The sequence below is a fragment of the Buteo buteo genome, chromosome 24, assembly GCF_964188355.1.
Source record: "Buteo buteo chromosome 24, bButBut1.hap1.1, whole genome shotgun sequence".
NCBI classification, from domain to species: Eukaryota; Metazoa; Chordata; class Aves; order Accipitriformes; family Accipitridae; genus Buteo; species Buteo buteo.
The window spans coordinates 13,256,421-13,281,126 of NC_134194.1; the positions used below are offsets into that span (position 1 = coordinate 13,256,421).

The 24,706-nt window shown below is 38.6% G+C and overlaps 1 protein-coding gene across 1 annotated transcript; it reads left to right on the plus strand.

Annotated features, from left to right (window-relative positions):
• Nucleotides 1-2,092: 2,092 nt before the first annotated feature.
• On the plus strand, nt 2,093-21,404 carry ADRA1B (adrenoceptor alpha 1B). The gene is made up of 2 exons (XM_075056712.1): nt 2,093-3,476; nt 20,315-21,404. Exons 1-2 carry the CDS (start codon nt 2,516-2,518, stop codon nt 20,875-20,877), a joined length of 1,524 nt encoding a protein of 507 aa, XP_074912813.1. The 5' UTR covers nt 2,093-2,515; the 3' UTR covers nt 20,878-21,404.
• Nucleotides 21,405-24,706: the final 3,302 nt, after the last annotated feature.

Consider the following 24,706-nt stretch of genomic DNA (forward strand, 5'->3'; position numbering starts at 1 on the left):
CTGGAAGTGGCTGTTGAAAGGCTCTTGAAAGATCTGGTTCCTCGGGGCTACAAAATCTTAATGTAGTGTGGCCGAAGCCAGGAAGGAGTTACAGGTCACTGTGTTATTCTTTGCAGGCTGGGCACGTCCCACATGTTGCCAGCTAAAAAACTGAAGTAGATCAGTTTACTCCCTCACTGATCTTTTCTTATCCAACCTCTCCACATTTTGCAGTGATATTTTCTTACATGCCAAAGGCTGTAACATCGTTATGTCTGGACCTAATGATCTGATCAAACTAGTTTTAATCAATTTAGCTTAAGCACCAAGAATGGGAAGATGCAGGCTTCACTGTAGGCTATCCAATCTTACCAGGACGCCCAGGCAAGCAGCTACTCCTGCTGCCTTCTGCACTGCCGCAACTCCACTGAGAGTGGTCCCAAATCAGATGCCCTGGCTGCGCACAGCTGTAATCACACCTCCTGACAGCTGTGTCCGCACCTTCACAACAGGAGAGAGCCCCTAGCCTGAAGGCATTCATGGTTTAAACAGACAAGGCAGAGAAACAAAATCAGAAATCACAAACAAAACTGAGAGTGGTTATGTGGATTCCAGCGTGAAGGTAAGCGTGAAGGATACATGTCCAAAATCAAAGGCTGTTAACTGCTTTTATTAGCAATGAAAGCTCTGCCTTGGAGAAAGCAGAGGCAGAAAAGCTGAGGCTAAGCTCATAAATTGAGTGTTTGTTGCTCTTCCCTTCAGTGACTCCATGACATGTTATCATGTCATTCTTGTAAATGTTTCAAAGAAAAGTTTTTGAATGATAGTGCTTTGCTATAGTCCCTGTTGGGAAGGGCTATACAAACATCTGCCATACACTCCTCAAATAAAATTCAACCAGAGCTTTTGTTTACATGGTTTGTCCTTAAAACCAGCACTCTGCAACTCTCAGCCATAGCTGTCTTATTAAAAATGAACCTTTTATTTTAAACACAGTACATTTTGTAACAGGAAAATCAATATACAGTAACCCAGAGTACTGCAGACAACAGCTGTAGGACATAATCGGATGACAGAAAGTTGAGAACAGTATTTTGGCAGTTATATGTTCAGCTAATCTTTCACTTTTTGTTTTTAATGGCACCGAGCTATAAAGATCTCTCCCCACCTGGTGACCGAAAGCTACACAAAATGAAGAAACCAAGAAACCACTGTTTTCAACATTAAAGGCTATTATCTAAAAAATAAATCAGTTGTTACCTATTTTTTTTATTTATAGGATACTGTAAGAGGATAGCTCTTCCCAGAGCTACAATGAGTTAACAACAGTCCCAGTGATCTCACAGCCCTTAGCAAAGATATAGGAAGATACTTAAGCATAAAGAGTACCTTGAAAAGACTACTTTATACTTTTCACTGCCTTCACTTTGGCTGTGGGTAAGGGTGCTCAGCTCTGTTCAAGGCTGGGATTCATCAGGTACCTATGCTTAGAAAAGTTATCTAGGTAGAAAAGAGGAGATGAAGCCACAGATGTGCCTGATACATAGGAGTATAGAACAAACATAAAGATCTTAGTAGAGATTTTGATCATCTGATACTTTTTCTTTATTAACAGAAAGTTTACAATTAGAAACAAACTACTCCCAAGTATGTTTTTATGCCATCATGAAATACTGAATCTATGAATAAACTAGGGATTTTTGGAACCTACCTATTTTTCCTTAGAAGGTGGGAGATGATTAGTTCTCTAAAATGGCATGTGATTCGCTTCGATTACAAAATAAACTCAAATAAATTTCCTTGGTGAGCAAAAGGCAAAGGGCGCTAGATCATTTTGTACTGAAATCGCTTTTTTCACCACATCCCAGTGAGTATATTTTTCTCAGATAATGAAACTTTTTTTTTAAAAGGTTTCCAATCCAGATTTATGTGGCAAATGCTTTAATTAAGATTGATATATTCCATTTGTTTAGCTTTCAGATTTTGATATGCAAGTTTTAACTTGAACTGCATTGCCCTCTAGCGCTGTGACGGGGCCAGCCGCAGTGATGTCACTAGCACATGCAGTGTGAGCACAGCCAGCGAGTTCATGCAGAGCTGCCTAAATGCTGACAAACCCTTCTTGGAGACGCATGTCACAGCAGCTAGACAGGGGCATCCTTCCAACAGAACCACAAATGCACAAGGGAAAACAGTAAACCTGTCTTTTATTGCAGGGACGTCATGATCGAAACAGCTACTTTCGAGCTCCAGCCAAGACTTCTGCCTGCTAATTTCTGTTTAAACGAGTTCGTACGAGAAATTAAGCAAGTTTGAACAGCCTATTATTCCTGACAGGCTTCAGAGGACTTCACGCTGTGCAAGTTTTACGTGCTCATGGCTGACAGCTTCCTGGGGAGATGAGTTCTCAATCTAAAACTGGCCGGGGCTTTGCAGCAACTTCTTGGGTAGAGAGATAACTTTCAACTGAACTCAAAGCATCTGCGTGTTGTGCAAGGGATCCAATCATAACTTGCTATGGAGGAAGATTTTTAAGATGAATACCTACCTTGGCCATAAATCCAATTCATCAATACCTGGATATTTGAAAGTGTCTGCACTAAATAATGGCAATCTTTCTGCAAACAACTCCAATGAGACAGCAAGCAATCTGGATTCACCTGCCTTGGATATCAGTAGGGCGATAATTGTGGGGCTTATCCTAGGTGCCTTTATACTTTTTGCTATTATAGGTAATATCTTGGTAATTCTCTCTGTTGCTTGCAATAGACATTTAAGAATCCCTACAAACTATTTCATAATTAACCTCGCAATAGCAGATTTGTTGCTGAGTTTTACTGTCCTTCCATTCTCTGCTACACTGGAAATCCTTGGCTACTGGGTTTTGGGGAGGATATTTTGTGATATCTGGGCAGCTGTTGATGTTCTATGCTGTACAGCTTCTATTTTAAGTCTATGTGCAATTTCTATAGATAGATATATAGGGGTACGTTATTCTCTCCAGTATCCAACTTTGGTAACAAGAAGAAGGGCAATTTTAGCTCTCCTAGGTGTCTGGGTCCTTTCCATGGTGATTTCTATTGGGCCTCTTTTGGGCTGGAAAGAACCAGCACCCAAGGATGATAAAGAGTGCCGCATCACTGAAGAACCATTCTATGCTTTGTTTTCTTCCTTGGGGTCATTTTACATTCCTTTAATCGTCATCCTCGTGATGTACTGTCGGGTCTACATAGTGGCAAAAAGGACTACGAAAAACCTGGAAGCTGGGGTTATGAAAGAAATGTCCAACTCCAAGGAGCTGACTTTACGGATTCATTACAGGAACATTCACGAGGACACATTAAACAACACCAAATCCAAGGCTCACAATCCCAGGAACTCCTTAGCTTTCAAACTTTTTAAATTCTCTAGAGAAAAGAAGGCAGCCAAGACGCTGGGAATTGTGGTTGGCATGTTTATCTTGTGCTGGCTACCTTTCTTCATTGTTCTGCCACTAGGTAAGTTGGTAATCAAGGGATTGCAAGGGGAGGGGGAGGAAGAGGGTTAGATGTTTACTACAAAAATATCATAGAAAAAAAATCAGATGAATGATATGTAGATGTCATTTTGAGAACTGCAGTGAACAGATGAAAGGAAGGGAAGTGAAAGTGATTTACTTCTGATGTTGGCTTTTTCAGAGAGTCATGCTGCAACTTTGTGAAGTGTGCAGCCTGCAGAAAGTCTGCTCATCTGGTAGTGCTTCTCAGTAATGGGGCAGATGTCAAATCAGGGGACCACATCTTCAGAGTTTATACATTAAATCGCCCTTTATGGTCTTTGAACTGAATTAGGTTTCAGAAACATTTTTATAGGATGTTTTAACAAAAATCCTAGATAAGAACGCAGAATTTCAGCACTGAAATGTTCTTGTTTTAATTTACTGTTACATGTTTGGACTATAATACAGTAGGTCTTCTGGCATTATCAGGTGTCTTAAATGGAAATGAACTTGATCTAATGATGAGGTGCAAAACTCCCCTGAGCTTTGGGAAGCTGAAAAAGTTCTAGTTCTCAGTTCAAACATCACTGATCAAATCCTAAAAGCAATCACACAAAGCCCACTGATCCCCACAGAAAGGTTCTCATTGGTTTCAATAGGTCTTGCTTAGTTCAGGCATTTCAGGAGATTGCCATGTGAGGTTTTGGCAGCTACTTTGTTCACTTTCAACTTTAAAATATTATTAAAGCATTTGATGTAGCCCTTTGTTTGCTTTTTTGATTTGCTCTGTGTTCCCAAGTCCTTCTGAAATTTGCTTGTATTGTCTTTCATACTAGCACTACCTCTGAAGCGGAATATCTCAAGATATTGAATTAGTAAGCTCTCAAACATATCTGTCCAAAATTCATTTCTCTGAGACAGAGACAATCTGGCAGCCTAAATATGGAAAGAGATGGGAAAAGAAAAGGGAGAAAAAGCCTTTATTAATGTTCTGAATTCGTATTTACTTAGTTACCCTACCAAAACATTTCTAATTGAGTAGTAAGCGAATATTTTTAGACTGTTATAGAAAACCAAACTGAGTTCAGCAACCTGGCCTAGTGAAGTATTATAAAATTATAATTTCAGTGAATGTGTAATACCATTTAGACTAGAATCTTTACTGCAAGACAACCACTTAAGCTATTGCAGGGCAACTTTATAATCTCTAGCTTAATGTATCATAAACTTAAAAATCTTTATGATTCAAGATCTGCATAAAGCTAATGTTAAGGATGTGAAAAAATCCAAAGAGAAGGAAAATTGTGAGCAAAGTTCTCTTTGGCTACTGAAGTTTAAGCCCTTGTGCTGGCTCTTAAAGAAAGTTTATAACACAGAGCAAGTTTCCAACCATTGCAAAAATACATACCTGTGGACAGAAATATATTTTAACCACATTGTACCAGTAGTAGTACTAGATATGTAGCTAGTAGGTCATGATCCCCTGATAAAGTAGATTCCCTCCTTGATTTTGTATTACTGAAGGAACTCTGGAGAAAAAAAGCAAATGTGAATGCAGTAGAGCATATCCTTAGCTAGCAGAAGCCAGTATAGCTACTGATGCTGTCAATGAACACAGATGCAGACCAGTCCATTAAAAACATTATGGTCACAGGGCAGAAGCCATGTGAGAAACAATTAAGTTTCCTGAAAGAGTGTCAGTTTTCCCTTTGAGAAGTTATTTCAAAACTCCTGGTCTTTCCTGTGAGGTTTAATGAGTCATTGCTTAAGACACCTGAGTGGAGAATGTATTGCTTGTCACAATACAATTTTATCTTTCATATAAATTGTGTCCAAGGCATCAGTGAGGTGACAGGCTGCGAGCCTCCACCACAACACACTGTGTGCTGGTAGTGGTGCTGGGTGGGCTGAAGGGCTAAAATCACTGCTGTGGCCTCTGACCCAATACAGACTGAGTGTCTGTAACCCCCAACACGCTCACTTGAGTGCTGTGAGCACTTGGTGCCCCACAGAGCTGAGGTTCAGAAAGAGTTACCATTGTGTTGGTTAGAAGAGTGAAAAAATCAGCATCTTGGCATTGCAATGAAGCCTGCTGGCTCTCCTGTCTTCTGCCTAGAAATCCTTTCAGGGGCCCAACTCTTAACTGACAGCCTTTAGTCTAAGAAAGGGAGAAAAAAGGTATACATAGTACCCAATATAGTATCCACATGCATTTAAACAGTAGGTACTTTCCCTTTGTTTTGCTGACTAGGAATAGGGCTGGTTTTGTTCCTTGTCCCTGATATCTTTTTTTAAATTATTCAGCACACTCCAGAACCTTGGACTTTTCATTTCTGTGTATCAGTGCAAAGTTAATTAATGATGTTAGGCATGACTAAAGCATTGCTCACTAAAACAGGTGGGGAAAAGACCTTTTTGTGACATGCATAATGCAGCCATCCTTAACTGGAGAAGAGGATACAGCAGTGGAGGAAGACTTCTTGCTGAGTGCTGCATTCTTCATACCAGAAATCTTTTGCTTTGTGTCTTGAAGTCACAAAATTAAATGAAATGCTATTAAGAACCCTTACAAAAAGCACACAATGGTATGAAATAAATTTCAGTGATAGGCAAACTGTAGAATCCAAAAGGTACTGATGATTTACAAAACCCTCCATAGGTGCCCTGGACTGCTTTAATCACAACCCACTCACTCATCAGTGTAGGACTGCAAACTGCAATACCTTTTCTGCTACTGAGTCCAGATTAGATACTTACCTTCACTTTACCGGAAGGATAGGCTTCTTCCTTAGCCTGTATTTTTCACACCTTATATTTGCATCATTAACCCAAATCATACCCTCACATCTGCATCTTTACTGTTTTTTGTTGCTCCCTGTTTCACTCAGTAATGCCATGACTCTGGAGAATGGCGTTAGCAGAGCAGCTCTGGATTTCTGAGGATCCAACCACAAAACATTTGACAAGTCAGTAAACATTCTTTCTGCAACACCCCAAAACCACGTCTTAACAAATCTGCTTATATGTAGAAGAGTTTCCTTCATGTTAAAAGTGTTCTCAGCTCTTCTACTAGTTTCCCAGACAAAACTATAATTCTTCCACTCTAGCATTTCCATACATTCTGCAGCTACCCATTTTGATATCCCAGACAAAGGGTTATGGCATCAGGTAGCAGATATATACTGGGAACTGATGAGGTGCTGAAAGCAGGGATGTTGCTTGAATAAATATTCCATGACAAAGGAAAAGAAATAATATTAACACTCACAGATTGTTTTTCAAGCAACAATCAAAAGGCTTTGCAAGGAAAGCTCTCTGACAGAGCTCTATACAGCTATGGAGAGCAATTACAGCACTGGCACTATGACGTACTGAACATCATGACACAATCAGAACAAAGAATGACCCACAATCTCTTTTTGTAGGACTGAATCATGCTACCTTTAGTGTTAAGCACCTGATGATGCAGCAAAACTGGTATCAAAGAGAATCATGTGAGAAATTTGGTTTTATTCCAGTAGCTACCAGATATTTTTTCCAGATAGCAATAGAGCTATAGAATATCCTTGTTGTGCACATTCATAAACGCTCCATGTCTGTAAACAGTTGTGGTGCTACTCAAAATTATTTGTGGTACAGCATAAAAAATGAAATGAAGATGTGTCTTTGAGACAACTTCTTGTGCCATAAATTCAGTGACTCAGCTTTGAAGAGTAAATATCTTGCTTCTTTAAAAATGTTTTTCTTCCCCCTCATACAGTCCTTTCTTAGGCATCAGGACTATATTAAATATGCATTGCTGAAAAACGCTGAGTAAAATATTTTTATGTAGATACTAGAGCCCTGCAGAAATAAGGTAACACTCATTAAAACTCCCTCCTTTAAACAAAGGAATATCCAATTTTATGCCAATGGTTTTATTTAAAAAATGAACCCAAAATGACGGATCATATGTTTCCCCCTGGCTACTAGGTAAAAGTTTAGTCTAATTCCTGTTAATTAAGATATCAAAGTGGCTTGCCAGTCTTCTCCCAGATACACCCCCTCCAACCCCCCCCAAAGGGAAAACTCAGCACCTCCAGTACTTAAACCAACTTTAACTAACTTCCCCAGCCCATTGCTTAACTCCAGTGGAGATCAGCAGAGCATTATTTACTTCCCAGTTCAGAACCCAACTCCCTCCTGCTCCCACAAAACCTGTGATCTTATCCACTGAAGTCAGAAACAAAATTCTTGTAACTAAACTGGCAGTGGGATAAAGTCCCAAGAGCCTCATAATGAAGATACAACTGTTTTGACTATCCTTATATATTAAGCTTTTGAAACCTCTCTATAAAATAATAAAAAGAACATAAAATATTCTTCATGCTACAGGTCAGCCAATATGAAATTTTTCTTAAAATAAAATGTTATTCAAGTACAGTATGTAGATTTATGTTACATCAGGCCAACCTCTGCATCTCTGCACCAAGAATACCAAATTAGGCCACTTAGTTTCCCATGGGAAACACTTCAAGATGTTAGGTCCAGTGCTGTCAATGCTACCGGGTTCTGCTTTCTGCAAGGCTTTAGGCCTGGTTTGTCTTTCATCTCATTTTGGTCTTGCCCCCTCTTCCCCTCTCTAACTAGCCTAGCTCTCTAGATTTGATGCCCTCAAGTTAATAGTTATACAGAATTTGGACAAATTAATGATATATGTGGCAATCTGACCCTCTGCCCATTTGCAGGTCAATCTTTGGTACAATGTTCAACTGCACAGGTGATAGCAGGAACCTTCTCCTCCTATTTTCTAGCCAATTCCTGTAAAACTAAACATCATAAGGGCATTCATTGACCAGTACAGCATGTTTTGTCACATGTAGAGGACTAGATTATTTCAAGATGATTCATTTTACTACTAAAATAGCATCCCTTAAGCCCTGGTTTAAGCCTTTTCATTTGCAAAGGATGCCAATTATCAGTTACTTAAAGAATTCTACTTTCTAGAACAAAACCGATTGTTATCAAAGCAGATGAAACTGCACAAGTTCTGGGGTACTTCCTATGTAGGCTTTTGATTTGCAGGTCAGAGGAACAAAGGGAAATCTTGAAGTCTTACAAAAACAAATATGCAAAGCAATACAGAAAAAATACAAAGACATCAACTCATGTTGACTATTCAACCTTAGCGATGGCAGCAACTCCAGTGATCAGAAAGCTCCAACGAAAACAAAATTCTGGACTGAGCCACTGGGCAGTAATAGGAAATCCCAAAACTATTGAAATCAAAGACAAAAGAGAAGTGATAATTTCAGAGGAAACACTACTTTCAGCATCCAGCATCCAGCAAAGCAGTGGACACAAGGCCCTGATGCCAACAGCATTTGTAAACACATGTGCTATTGCTCAGGTTGGTAGTCATAATGAAAGTATTGAGTAAAGTTATACATGTGCATATGGTCCTAAAGCATTGAGGCCATACCTCAGGACCTCAGCTGCATGTTCTTTAGTGTACCTATCTGTGAAATACAGACATGAACAAAAAGTGATGGGTTTTTTAGTATCTTCATTAAAGTCCTCCTCCATTGCCCATGGCAAGATTTTGAGCTATATTGATGGGCTTTGAAGTGATACCTAGAAACCAAAAAGCAATAACCATCAGTCTCTAAGTAACAAAAGAGAAAAAATATAATGCAAATTCATACAATATCTTTGTAGCTGTGTTACTCAATTCCATGCTAGAGTCCTGTTATTTACCAATGATGTCCAAGGCAGATCACCTCAGTTGTAAGTCAGAAGCGAGAAGGAGAGAAAAAGACACCAAAGCATGCCCAGTAATTGAAGATACTTAAGTATAACAAATGAAATGTCAGCAGACTTAGATTAGTTTTTCTAGGCTCCCTTAATCAGCTAATCCTTTGCAAAACAAGCATAAACTTAGCCCATATTCTTTCTAGTTAGCAAGCTGCAAAAGTCTTAACTCTTTTGGACAAAATAATAATAACAATAACATCAGGTTTCTGACCCTATCTACTGTCAGTTTTAGAGTACCAAACAAGATTTTTACTAAAATTGATCTTGATTTTATCATATTTATGAGAGGGCAACACAATTCAAACACAAATGAACTCTCTCTGTGGTGTAAGTCATCATAGCTATTCTGGATTGAGAGGTGGTAGACTAGTATGCAAGGATATATAGGGTTTGTGTCAAAAATGTAAGTGTTTGATGGAATTTTTCCATATCTCGTGTATTTTCCATATCTTGTATCTCCATATTTTGTTACTCAATATATACTCAGAATTTTTGCTAATATGACAACTATAGATGAGGCATGAAAAACCTTAATCCTGTTGCTTTTTTTTTTTATTGTTCTTTTTTAAACCACAGCTTTCCTCTTTCTTTTTCTTTCTGGGCTGGGCAAATAAAGCTCCTGTCTTTTCAATTGCTCGTCTAAATACCAACTTGCAAATGGTCTGTTGTACCATAAGGTTTTAAAAATAATTTTCAACTCTCAAAGCTTTATGCATCAACACTATCTTTTGTATGATGCTGTAGGAAGGACAGTCATAGACTGCAGACCAGAGCAGGATCTCTGGAAATGATAGACTATCTCTTAAGTTCTGCCTATCAATCAGAGACAATCTTACTGTGCCAGGAGTACCAGTGTTAGTAGCTCTGTGGTTAAATACATAGGCACTGTCCCTTTAAAAATGCAAATATAGCTACTCTGCTTTACAATTGCTTGTAATATAAGAAGGTGTAGCAGTTCTGGGTTTTAGTAAAAGGATCTGATCCCTATTTGTACTACAACCTCCATCAGCAAAGCTTCAACGGAGTTTGTCCTGGTTTTATTTTGGCCATTCTAGATAAGTATTTTTGGAGTCTTTAAAAGGCTCTCAAATTTGAGCCATTGTGAATGAAGTTCATGCAGGTCTCATAGAAGTGATTTGTTCATCTGAAGTATGAGATACCCTTTAGGAGAGAGATAGTGTGGATGACAAGAAATAGTTAATTTTAATTAGGATAAGAAAATAGAAACAATAACCTTTCTCAGCCTATGAGACAGCAAGGAAAATGTTTTCCTTAGGCTTTGTTCTTACTCATGAACATACACATAAGGGGATGTGCTCTTTATGGGCAGATTCTACACTTGTGTATGTCTGCTACTTTCACTTGTCTGCTTAAGCATTTGTTTATACAGGATCAGGCCTTAGATTGGTAGGAGTTACTGAGTTTAGTTAATACCAATAATGTATTAGTTTGCAAAGATTTATTTCCCTGTTTGAACGGGATGGAGGAATGAGTATAAACCACTTTTAACCTGTCAGGACAGTTAGGGGAGATTTCTCTCTGTGACTTCCTTGACTCAACTGGAAAACAGGGAAACGAAAGACTCAAGGGCTGAGGACTGGTTGAATGATACTTTCATTACCCCTCACAACTGTTGGCTCACTGTAGAGCCAGAAGGCTCCAGGAAAGAGAATCCCACAACTGCTATAGGTAGTTCTAGAACATAAATTCCTCACAGCCAGGACACTTTTCTTAACAGCTGGCCTAGATCCTTGGGCATATACGTAACATACCTATTAATACAATGAAAAATAAGAACAGCTGTACTTCCAACAGCATCGTGTTTGTATTTCTATTTCTCCCACATTATCTTGTGCAATATCATTGTCTAGTCAGTTACTCCTTATTTGATATTTCTCCTTCCCCAACAGTGAAGTGCTTTCCCCCAACACACACACAAGTTACCCACAAACACAGGAGTGCATGTTGGTGACTGCAGGGTTACCGTGATTCCCATGGTGTCCGCCAGCCTGACAGCCACTGGGATATGCAGCCCAAGGCATCCCACAGAGACTCCAACATGCTTGAAAACCATAACCAAATGCTAGCCATCTTTCCTTTCATTTTCCTTACTGAATTTTATTGTTGATTTTGGATACTCTTCCTATTTCTCAAGATCTTTTTTCACTGTTATCCTAACCCTCTTCTCCAGAAGGCCTACAGTCCCTCCCAGCCTGACCAACTCTCAATTTTATAACCATACTTTCTATTTCATCCTCTACTGTTTGTAAACTGGGGGTGGGGGGTGGGGGGTGGTCCTATATTAAATAAGTCCAGGGGAATGTAAACAAACACTGAATGCTGGAAAGAAAGAAATCAGGAGCTTTAGAAATCCAATTAGCTTTAAAACCTTGGCATGCTGACTTGGCTAAGCATGTGGTAAAAAGGACCGCAGAAAGCTTAAAAGACGAACACATCCTTTCCGCATTCTCTAAACTCATACTCATAACAACTCTGGTCAGAGGCAGCTTATTATTTTTACAGGGAGAATTTTAATAGCTATACACAAATAGCCTTTGAGCTTTCCCTGTTCATTATGAAGTGGCTGTAACTCAGCCATTAGCAGCTACCAACAGTTACGGCTGCAGCAGGAATTACAGCTTGAATTGCAGGGGAGAAGCAGAGGTTCCGAGCCAGGCCATCAGCAGACATCAACTGCCTAGCACTGGGAAAGTCTCTTGCTGATCACATTACAAATTTGGTCAAATCACTTTTCACAGGCAGGCTGAGTTCCATCGTAAATCAAATTTCTTGCAAAACAATACTCATGTTTGCAGAAGTTGTCTTCTCAAGAACAGATTGAGAGACAGGGTTTGATGTTGTTGAAGCTTCCTGTTTTTCATGTTTCAGAACTCATTTGTTATCATTTTTTATTTTGCAATGCTTTTCATCACTACAGCAATTTTTAAAACATTGGAATTTTCTTTTGTGTGGAATGTTGAAAAGTTGAAATTTAACTCGAGTCAGAATGACTCCAATCTGCACCAAAATAGAATAATTCTCTCCTCTGAATGAGGGAGGATATGTTTGCCTTCCAAGGTTACCTTAACTATTTAAAATTGACCAAACTCTATAACAAAACTTCCAAATACTTATTACTGATTCTCCACCTTCTCTCCAGAATACCCCCACTCAGTGTTTCAAGCTTTGAAACACTTCATTTTCTACTTGTTATGAATAAAGACAAGTAGTTTCAAATTTTATGGCTTTTCTTTAATCTTAAGACAATGACAAAAACCTGTGCAGTGAACCTCTCCTTCTACCCCATTATTGTTTCACGACATATTTTATTGTAGCTAGTTTGCTATTACTGGAATATCAACTGACACACAGTGAAGTACGTAAACAACTCCAGACTATTTTGTTTCAAAAAACCCAAATGTTGTATTTGTTCCAGTAAACAGGAACATACACTCACCCTAGGTTGGCTCTTGTCTAATCAAAACTGGATTTAAAAGATTTTGAAATGTAATTTTTTGAAATGGGCAGAAAACATAGCACCTGATAAACCAAAACTCATCCATGGAGACTTTTTCTCCTTAAATCCAGGAAATTCACAATACTTCTGCTCAACTATTATCTAATCTAAGTATCAAATACTTGATTCTGAACAGAACTGATGATTCTATAAGTAATTTAGATACTTAATTGATATCAAATACACAACTTATTAAAAATGGATGTTTAATTAATAGAAAGTCAATTATCACAACATAAAGTGATTAGAAAAGAGATTAGCAGTTGGAGTTAAAAACTAAATAAGACATAAGGAGAGTAGAAATAAATATTTAAACATTAATAGGAAGAAAGGAAGTAAGTAACTGAAAAGTGAACATGCCTGGATGGAAAAAGAAAAAGCAGGGATATTAAAGAGAAGGCAGACAGTAAAGGAGAATGTGCTTAATTTTAAATTTAAAAATCATTAATATTTTAAAATTTTCCTTCCACTGGGTACAAATAATAAATAATGGCATTCATGAAAATACACACACAAAATACCATCTCCCATGAGGATGACTCCCACAAACATTAACATAGGATGTAATATTATTCAAATGCCCCTATCAGATGCAAGCTGCAGCATATTGGGCTGTATAACAGGAACGGAGGCAGTAGATGGAGCAAAGTGATTACACCCTTTTACTCAACACTCATTAGACCATGTCTGGAGTACTGCATCGATGCAGGGGAAAACAACGATAAACTAGAGTCCAGTGGAGGCGACCAAAACAATCATGAGGCTGGAGCACCTTGTGTGAGGAGAGGGTGAGGGAATGGGGCTTCTTCAGCCTTCAGAAGGGAAGGCTTCAGGGGACCTAATGCAGTGTTGACCCTGCTTTGAGCAGGGGGCTGGACAAGAGACCCTGTAACATCCCTTCCCACTGCAATAATTTTGTAATTCTATTAAGTTCTTGGCTTTCAGTTGCATCACGTATAAATATATATATATTCCTTGCATGAAGGATGAATGGAATGGAAGAAATATAACCACAAAATGGAACCCAGTGATATTTCACAAATGACTGTCATCAGAAACAACTGTTGGTCACTTATACATAGTTATTTCCTTTGTGTGGCAGGAAGTAGCACACAGAGCAGAATGGCACAGAGATATCAAAGGCATTTTCAAAAGTTTTAGTTCATAAACATTATCTTATATGTTATCCTTCAGATTTAAACTCCAGCTAATCACTAGTATCTCATCACCTTGCATATGCATACAACTGGAGTGGCAAGTTTTCTCCCTTCTCCTGGACGTAGTTTGGGGGTTTTGTCTGATTGGTTGGTTGCATTGGCAGACCTAATTTTGATGTTAAGTTCTTTCTTCCCTAAAGTGGAAGTGGAAACTCAAACATGTCCTGTGTATTATACTTTTGTCAAGAAGCTTGCCAGCTATTACATTAAGGATCCATAAATAGAAGGTCTTAACTTTCCCATCCTCCTTTCTCTATGAATACAGTGGTCAGTTGTGAGAAGTAGAAAAGGAGCAGATATTTAGATGGAAGAAAAATAGCAGAGCAGGAAAGAATATGAGACATTAGAAAGTGAGTGTGTGTGTGTGTATGTGTGTGCGCGTGCGTGCGTGCATGCATGTGTATGTGTTTTTCCTCTGCAGAGGGCTATAATAAAACCTCCTTCAATGAAGAGTTTTGCTTAATTAAGAGTATTGGGATTAAGCCAGTCCAGAAGATTTTCCTGCTGCTCACCCTGCTATTTTAAGGGCTCTTCCAAAGACCACTGAAGTCCTTATGAGCCTTTACAAAGGCTTTCAGAGACTCCCACTGACTCCAGTGGACTCTGAATTTTAATGTCTCAGTGATGTTCTGGACAGATATTCTGCAGAATATGTTAAGACAATTAATATGGCAAATTGTTTCCCACAATGTTCCCTAATTTCATTGAGGGTGCTTTACTTACTTTCTGTGTAATAAAGCATTCATTATAAAGAACCAGTCAGACCCTAAATGAAATAAGTTTTTCCTAAAAAAAATACTTCTTAATTTCTTTTTATGATACTTGTTGTTGCTCAGTGTATTTCCAAACTGAACAGCTCTATCAAGTCTGGTGAGCATGGTCAAATAACAATAAAAAATGATCAAGTTGATTGAGTTTCTGAAATATTTCTGGTTCTCCATTTGTGTTGGACGCAGGCTTTGCAAAAGCTTCATTGGTGTCAATGGTGCAATCAGAGATAAGATTGCAGTGCTATGTTTAAAAAATCACAGGGTTTAGTGGAGAAAAATAAAAGAGAATAGAAAATTTACATTCTCTTAGGGTGAAGCTGTTAAACATGAAGCATCAAGAGAGCGATCAGTTTGAGTAGGGAAGCCGCTCTGGCTAGCCCCATCACAAATAGATCACTGAGGAGATAGATAATCATATGTAAAATTTTCCAGCCATTTTGAAAAGCAATCTAAATCAGTACAGGGAAATATTTAATCTGTTTATCAGACTGCGATGGGAAAGTAGTTGGAGATCAAGGAAGGAAATACTAGTCTCATGTTTAGAGAGTGTGTCTAGTAGGCTTAGCTTTATCATTTTATCAAGGTACCAAAATAGCCCGCAGTTGTTTGCTCCTGACAGGTTAATTATGAGGTAAAGCATGTGCGCAGCTAAATAAAAGGTATTGTTGTTAATTCCAAGAACAAGGTAGGGAAAAGGGTAATGTTAAAAATATACAAGCTAATCAAAATATTTTTCATATCTTTATATGGTGAAAGTCAGTGGAGCTTTGCATAATAGTCACCAAATTAAACTATATTTAGAAGTACATGGTATATATGGCAACATCCGTCTAAACCACCTTCTGGGTAATAAAGAACAGCTTTTCTTCTCTCTGTAGAAAACTCAGGCTAGGATTCCACCCAGTGAGGAGGGACCGAATACAAAAACCCAGAAACTTTCCAAAGGCCTGAAGAGAATAATTGCCCAAACAAGTATCTGTCTTGGACATTCCATTTTTCTAACAGTTAATCCTCAACCTAAATAATGGATATATTTACCAAGGGGATCTAAGACTACATTGTCAGTGGGATTCTAGTACTGCAAATGTAAAACTCTGCTGGGCTGCCAAAACTTAAGCCATAAAGTTTTCCTGATGAACACAGCTATATTCTGCAGAGTTAATCAGACAAAAAAGGAATAGAAGGGATCTGAAGAGGTCATTCAGGGCATCCTCCAACCCAAAAGCTGGATCAGCTATACTTAAATCAGTAGACGTGTGTCTACTCTGTTTTTAAGAGCCTCCAGGGTTGCATTTTTACACCTTTCTTAGGCAGTATGTTCCAGAATTTTTCTGTCTTGGAAGACAGAAAGTGTTTCCCAATCCATAATCTCAGTTTGTCTTGCTGCAATTCAAATCACCGTGCTTCATATATTTGCCACTGTAGACATGGAAAAAAATTTACTTTCCTCCTTCTTTGCAGGTAACTTCTATGTTTTTAAAGACAAATTGTCATGTCTCCTCAGTCCTTTTTCCTTCACCATGATCAAAAGTTGTATTACAAAACTACTACATTTCAGAGCATCTGTAGCTTTTGGTGGTGGAGGATCCCTTCATTAGCCATGGATCCCTTCATAGGTGGAGTTTTGCTAGAATCATGTAGTCATTGCATATAGCCTCTGCGAGGCCAGCAATGTATCTGATCATGTGCATCAACCAGTTTCTGTTAATCTCAGGAAATATTCTTGAATTCTGCTTTTTCTTGGGTAGTGGCAAAGGCAGCAGGACCCACCAAACACACTACTTGAATGCACTGTACTACCTACCCACTGTGAGTTCTAGTGGTTAAGAGAATCATGTCAGGTCTCATGGGTCTCTTCTCGGTAAAACAAAAACTTTCCTACTGGTGAAAATTATTAGCATATGACCTTCAGCTGATTGCTTTACCTTCCCCCAGCTCAGATTCCCCACTGGTAAAATCAGGAGGATAGCACGAAGTCAGGATGACTGACAGATGAAAAGTGCTATCTGAGAGCAAATGAGTAGTGCTCCTATATACGAATTTATTCTCACTGAGACTGCAGTGACCTCTCTTATTGCTAGGGCCTTCCTGGAATAATTGTCTACCTACCACCTGATTTTTGAAAAAAACTAGGAAGTAATAGGGCACTACACCATAGACAAAATTCATAGATGAAATCCATCTCCCTTCAGACCAGTTGCACGTATATATATATATATTAGGAAGGGTAGACGAGTTACGAAGAATTCTATCCAGTTTTAATACATCAGTCTGAACTGAGAGCAACTAACACACCAGTCTGTAAATCAATGGCTTATTTATCAAATTAATAGTCCTTGTTCAGAAAAGCATACTTTCTTACCTTCTTGTGAAAACTTAATCTACTAGTTTGTGTATAATTTATGAATCAAGCAACACTTGCATTGTGCTGTTTGCAGAACCAAGAAAAAGTGGAGAATGAAGTAGTGTTTAATGATGAGTGTTTTCATTAACTCCTTGACAATTATTCCTGAATTTCTTAGTTTCAAAACTTTACTATTGTAGCTAAATGCTGATCTTTATTGTCAAGTCACACTATCACACAGCTTTCTAAACTGATCTATTTCCATATTTTCTCTTAATGACTCAGCTAGAGTCATGATAGCTTTTAAATGATTGATCAGGGCTCAGTGATTTTTCTAGAATCAGGCCTGAACACAAAGTGCCTCTGTCAGTCAGGGTTGCTGTGAGGAAATTCTCTGCTCTTTTGTGCTGCTGCCCTTTAATATAAGAGCTTTGAAAACGCTGCAGCTGCTGAAAATGGCCTGCATGTCATTTTTTTCAAATGGCATTTGAAAAACAGATTATCATGAGTTAAGTGTAAGATAAGCATAAGCTCCTTACCTTTTTTCCTTAAGGAACACATACTCTTTGAAGCAGTTTACAAAGATTAGCCATTTTTCAACACTCAGCTTTTTACCCTTTTCCCTATTTGGTCTCTTAGTCTTTACTGTATGTAGTTATATTCAGTTCATGTGGAATATAGATTATGCAAGCATAACTCATTTATCTACATTGTTTCCTAGTTTTCTTCTCTATATAGCTTAGCTCATTTTATTTGTCCTTAGAGAATTTAACAAAATTTGTCAGTAAACTTCCTTAAATTTTTTTTTTATTTTATTGAAAAGTATATCACAGCATTTACTCTGTCCATATATAACCTGCCTAAAAATATTTAAATCTGGTAGAGGGATGTCCTGTAGATTTTCAACTGTTACAGTATGAGAGAAAGGCAAACCAACTGATCTGGAAAAATTCACCACTGCTCATTCAACATTCACACATAGGAAAAAATGGGACTTCTTTAGCCACTTCACAAGGTTTACTGTGCTTTCAGAGCTAAAACTCATTTATATTTTAAAGGAGAACCAGAAAAATAATTAAGAAATTATCCGTATGAGCTTCAAAAGGTTCCTTGTTGTACATAATAATGCTTTGTACTTATTTTGTAAAGTCACAAAGCTTCTCTTTTCCCCAAACTGAAGGGAAAATATTAGCAATTATTATTTACAAAATGAATTGTGAAAAGGTTTGCAACTGTGCATGTGGGAAATTTTGGAGCATCTTGCTCATCTTGGCTGCAGTTTTGAACTGAGATCAACTTTTCCTAAAGCTTTATAAGAATTTGACACCTATTTAAGGGCTTATTTCATAGAATCACATTAATTGTCACTGAATCTTTCATCAAAAAGTACGTAACACTCACAAGACACAGTTTTAAGTGCTTGCATTGATTTATCTGATGGCAATTTATCAAATACAATTCATAGTTTCTCTGATGTTAGACATGTTGTACCCTGTACTTTCTGCAGTATCAATCAGAACGGATGTAGAATCTCCACCAGATGGACAGAAGAGGCATTGGTCAAACGCTGCAAATCATTAGCAGCAACAAAGCAGTAAGGGACATGGGTTCAACTTACAAGAGTCTTGCACAGGGAGTAGAAGTCAGTAAAGTGCAGGATTCATGAAACAAATACTATGAACCTTGTAATTTAAAACCTCCATTTTAACCTTAATGGCTAGCATGTTGCTTAGCTCCAAGGCAGTAGGTAGAGCTAGTGCTAGCTGGCACCATACCAAAACACTGCCAGGGAAAAAAATCTGTTATTGCAGATTCACAGGATCTTTCCTGACTCCTATTGCCCAAGTGAAGGGGGGAAGAGTCTCTCAGATAGCTAATGCCATCTCAGCATCTTATTTTCTCTTCTGAGCCAGCTCACGGACTAGCTGACACACAGAGAAGGGCAGTGGGTGTGTGAGGAATGACACATACTTACCTCCCTTTGGCTTTCTTGTGAGCTAAGGAGACTCAAACCCCTATAGTCAGCACCAGGCCAGCATTGTCATCTAGATAAACAGCAGTATCTACTGTGGCACATAAGAGCTATTTACCCAAGAAGCTAGGAAGTGCTTTTGCATAGTTTTGAGGCCAAAGCTGTGGCCTCTACACTGCTATGAGATGGGAAATATGCCTAGAATCATATCACTCCCCACTAAAGCATCCTCACAGTCACAACTGACTCAGCTGCTTTCATAGCCCGGGGAATCTGAAACCACACCATTGTAAAAGGTCGCTCTTCTCAGAGATGTGACATTCAGGCTTGAATGTCACCTTCCATTTGAAAAACTCTTCAAACCTAACTCCAGTACTTGACATAAGAATTCTCTCCTGAATCACCACTTTTTGATTACTTGAGCCAGGCACAAAGGTATTTTCCCAGCTGGATAATTGTTGAATGCCTGTTTTGCTTTAAAAATGTCATACATTCTTTTATAAAGCCCCGTTTGCTAAATTTAACTGATCAATTGCATGTTTTTAATACTAAAAGTACATGAAATGGACTTCCCAGTATGAATTTTTCATTTGGTCAGCTTCTTTAGGGAAATTATTTGGTTGTGAATGAAAAAGGAAGTATTCATAAAATAACCTCTTTGTTTGGGTTATACCACTTTTATGAATGCCTGAGATATGGGAAGTACCACAATTAACTTCAGGTTTCAAGAGGTTTGTACTATCATAATAAGATAAATGGGGTGATGTTTAGCAGCTGCGAGAGAATGTATTAGAAGTTATAAGGTGTGTCTGAACACGGTCCTTCTGAGAAGCCTGGGAACAGTTAGACTTTTTTCTTCAAAAATGACAAGCGAAAGCTCTTTGAAGGCAGCACATGTGTGCATTGTGCAATAGCTTGGACAATGGAGGTTTGATCTTTCATTGGGATCAACAGATGTTAGTGCAACAGGTGTGTACATATAAACACAAGGACTGCTTTTTATGTTTTAATTCTACATCAATTATGTGCTCCTTTAGCTTTCAGATGGTGGAAAGTATTTCCTTATTAGCTTTAAAAATAACAAAAGTAACATTTTATTACCAAAAGACCAAAAATGAAAGCAACATGCGCTAAGGATTTTTAATAAACAGATTCTAACAATGATCTGATGGGACATTTACCCTTCCTAAAGGCAGACAAACCAATTATCTCAGATATTGTCTCTGCTTGTTTCTTCTGGACAGGATCTCTCTTTTCGGCTCTGAAGCCTCCTGAAACAATCTTCAAGGTGATTTTTTGGCTTGGCTACTTTAACAGCTGCATGAATCCAGTCATCTACCCTTGCTCAAGCAAAGAGTTCAAGAGGGCTTTTATACAGATCCTAAAATGCCAGTGCCACCGTCGAAAGCAGTTGGGGTGGTGGGCCTACAGCTACAGAAACTGGAATCGGTGCTCCTTTGAACACCCTAGGAAAGACTCTCTGGAAGACAGCGGGAGTTTCCTAAGTGGCAGTCAGAGGACATTATCTTCAGCATCTCCCAGCCCTGGCTACCTGAGCAAAATCACTCACCCACATATGGAGATGTGCACATTCCAGGAATGGAAAAACTCCAGCTCTTTCCTGAGCCCCTTACAGGAAGGCAGCAGACAAAAGGACCCATGCCAGTTCTTCACCTTCAATCTCTTAACAGAGCGCAATGGCCATGTGTCTGCTGGCAGCCAAGCTTCCAGCAATGGGGACCATGAGGCCATCTGTGACACCCTGAATGGCAAAACTGACTGTAGAACAAACATGGCACTGGAATGAACAGTCTGTTCTCTTTGTACACCAACCTGTTTGACGTTTAGCCCAGGTGAAGAAATGGACCGGTGCACAATTTCTCAGTATAGCACTAGAAGGAAGCCAGTAAGGAACAGGCAGATTTATGTCACAAGAGCAGCAAAGTGTAGGGGCTAACCACATTCCCAGTCAATCGCCAGAGAGGCTACTGAAGTAAAAACAATGCAGAGAAGGTGCCACATAAACCCAGGGAAGTGCGCATCCAATTATTTAGCTGCCATGGAAGTACTGTGGAACAGCCAAACACATATGTATATAGAAAGAATGTATAAATATGGGGGTGGGCGGGGGAAATGTGTATGAATGTGTGGGTGTACATGTGTGCTAGCCGCATGTATGGATGCCCAAGAGCAGAAGTGAGCAATGCAGTGTTGTTTGTACCTCTCCAGGGTACTAGTTGCCGCTGATTTTGCCTGTAAATTCTTATTGTTGTTGTACTTCACTGTACATTAGCACTTTAGAAATGGAAAACAATGTCAAAGATTAAAGTAATTTCGCAACTATTTAAACACTTGCACCTCTTACTATACGACTGGAATTCAGCCAAGTTCCCTCATCACGATTTTCACTTCAAAATAAAACACTCATAGCGGTTGTTTGCCATTGTAGCTCCTAGGATGCTCTTGAGTCTCTCTGCAGTTGCTTCCCTTCCATTATTCCCTTATCACCAACATATGTAACTCCTCTATCCTTCATCATGTTCTTTTTTGAAAGTTTGAAAATAGCAGCAATGATGAGAGCTCATAATCTACATTTCAGCACATTAGTAAGTGTCCTGTAAACATACAGGCTACCAGAGGATCTGATTTCTAAAAGCAATACTCATAAATCACTCCAAATACCTCATAAAAAGTGTTGTGAACAAAGCACAAAAGAGCACTGACCACTGGAGGCCTAAAACCCACGAGTCCCTGGTTCTTTCAGCTCACTTTGAAAATAGCATTGCACATTTAGAGGCTTTTACTTTGCCACTCAGACAATAAGAGAAAGAGTCAAAACAAGGGAGCAGTGTAAGTTTCACTGTCATTAATAAATTTCAGCTCAGTACTATAGTACTGTAACAGAATTCCTGAGAATATCTTCTAGGACATTTTAAGAAGTTATTTTCATCTCTTGCCTGTAAGTGTGAATCATGAAACTAATGACTGATTTTTTTACATGAAGTGGTACAAACCGTGAAAATTGTCATTTACTCTGTCCTTCAACCGAGACTTTCCTTATTAGGAATTTTAGTGACTTTTTTTTAAAGCTTGAAACAGAGAATGAGCCATAAACGGACTAAAAACACTTAGGGACAATTTAACAATGCTAGGTCCCAAGGGAAATCCGTTTCCTTAAATGTTTATTCTCTCATTAAGTTGACAGGGATGGATGTGGCTTGTGGTTAGATGAAATATGCCCCAACTCAGTGAGCAACGATAGGAAAGTCATGTTCCAAGGTCTTCCCATGGTCCTGTGTTACAGTGAGAACCACATAAGTATGTTTTAAGTCTTATCCTGATTGAAGTTATGGCCAATCTCCTATTTTAATAATTCCATTTTGATTGTGGGGAAGGCCATAATTTCCTCTTAAAAGGACAATGCTTATCAAATTTAGAAGTATTGTAAGACAGATAGATAAACAAACTCTTGTTGCTCTTATATTGAGGTTGCCATAAAGAATATTCTATCTAGCTGTGATATACTAGTATGAAGCTACCCTCTTTGGACCTCTAAATGGCAGAGAACTGTATTTCTAACCTATTGTTATAATTTTTGGAGGGAACCTACACTAGTCTGTCAAACACTTCTGGGTTTTGTAAAGCTTCTTCGAAATTACTGTTAATTGGATATAAAATTGTTTAATCTAACCACCTGACAGCACACTTAATTTTGAGTCACACATGACTTGTATAGCATAAAGTAAATCCAAATAATGTTACCCATATTTGAGAATTTCTAAGTGATACTGCAAGGTTTCAGAATAAATAGCATTCCATTACTCTAAAGCCTTTAACTAGTAGCTCTCAGAGACTGATAACTCTTTTAATTAGTTTCCAGTCCAAACAAAGGCTGTGTAATCTCTGATTATCATTCAAACTCCTTAAATAATGACATAATTCTCTAATTACCTATGAAATCAGACAGGCTTTTATCCCATACTGAAGTGACCTATGAATACTTATCATCTTTGTATGTTTTTTATATGTAATGTCACAAAAACTGCAAGGGAAGTTCCCTCAGTGCTTTCTTTAAATCTATATAAAGAGAATTTCAGCCATTTTAGTACTGAAAAAACAGCTTTCTCTAAACACTGTAATTAATCAGGAGAAGATAATGCATTAACATCATGCTAGTCCATGCCATTTATAATATCCGGTGCCTCTAACCTTATGAATCATATACCAAAGCCCTCAGAGAGCCAAAAATCCCAAGACACATGTCCCATAAACCTTAAGGACTGGAGAAGAGAAGACATTCCACATGCAGTAATATTTTTCACCAAGAGTTACACTGCTTTTCTGTAAGTTTGAGCTGGGAAGGCTGCTGGACTCTGCAGGGGCAGCAACACGGACTCATCCACGCGTGCTAGCTTGCTTTCTCTCACAGCCAGCCACAGCACTGCTGCTCCTCCTGTGTCCTACCTTGCATGGGAGGCACCTTTGAACTGCATGCAAAACATAAGTGGCTCAAAAGCCACAGGATTTCTACCCTGTAGTGCTTCCCTTCCTCAAGCCCAAGTTCTGCAAGTATGTTAAGGGCAACCTCCCTGGGGACGTGACTAGGTTATGCTGTCTTGCCAAGAAAACAGGAAACTAAGAGAAGCTCTGCTTTGGGATTTCTAATACTGGGGAAAACAAGAAGGGGAAAAAAGTTTATTCACCATGTTGAAGTTGGAAAACAAGAAGTTGGAAATAATCACAGGCAATCAAAACAAATATACTCTGTCAGTATATTTCTAAGACAGACATTATGTTCTAAGACAGACTTTTACATCAGGCCCATTTTTCTTAGCATATTCATTAGGCCACATCCTATGGGATCATCTCATACAACCCCTAGTTCAGACAGATGAAGGAATGACAAACTGTAGGCTCCAGCACAGCAACCAGTGATAACAGAAAGAAGTGAGAACAAGTTCAGGCAATACCTGGTATATACTTCAGATTATAATTTTAACAAACTCTGTCTCGTTGTTAATCACTACCCAATTAAATTTTAAGACTGAAGAGCCTACAACTTGTAGCTTTAACAAATATAAGATCAAAGGCTTCCTAATATTTCTCCAAAATACATTTCTCTTCTCCGAGCTTTTTTCCAGGTCATGTACATATTTTGCCATGCCAGGCTTTCCATAGCCATGCATGATATTATGTGACTTCCCCAAAACAAAAAGATGACTGCTTTTCTTCTAAGCTCTTTACTTTTTGTCTCATGAATTCCCATTTTTGTAGGGTCCCATACAGCCTATTCTTACACTCAGCAACACTGTACCAGTTTGATCCCATCCGTGCAAATACGCTAAACTATGTAAGACTTCAAAAGAATCATGTCACATCTGCTCATAAGCTGCCAACACCACCTACTTCACCTCCAGCCACAGCTTTAATGAAGGTACAGGCAATAATACTGATTGTAAAAATGGAAAAAAAATTACACAGATCCACAGAAGGAGGGACCACAAAGATTACAGAGAGAGAAAGTCTGATATGCCACCTTAAAATATGAAACCCTTGCAAAGCCACCTGACTTCTCTAGAACAAATCTATTCTAAATACCTTTATTTTTACCACTGGAATCTTCTGTGACCTCCACC

Bases quoted from the DNA above. Each gene is read 5' to 3' on its own strand.
- ADRA1B (XM_075056712.1), top strand. From the start codon at position 2,516: ATGAATACCTACCTTGGCCATAAATCCAATTCATCAATACCTGGATAT. The intron at 3,477-20,314 runs GTAAGTTGGTAA...TCTTCTGGACAG, and splicing joins CTTCATTGTTCTGCCACTAG to GATCTCTCTTTTCGGCTCTG.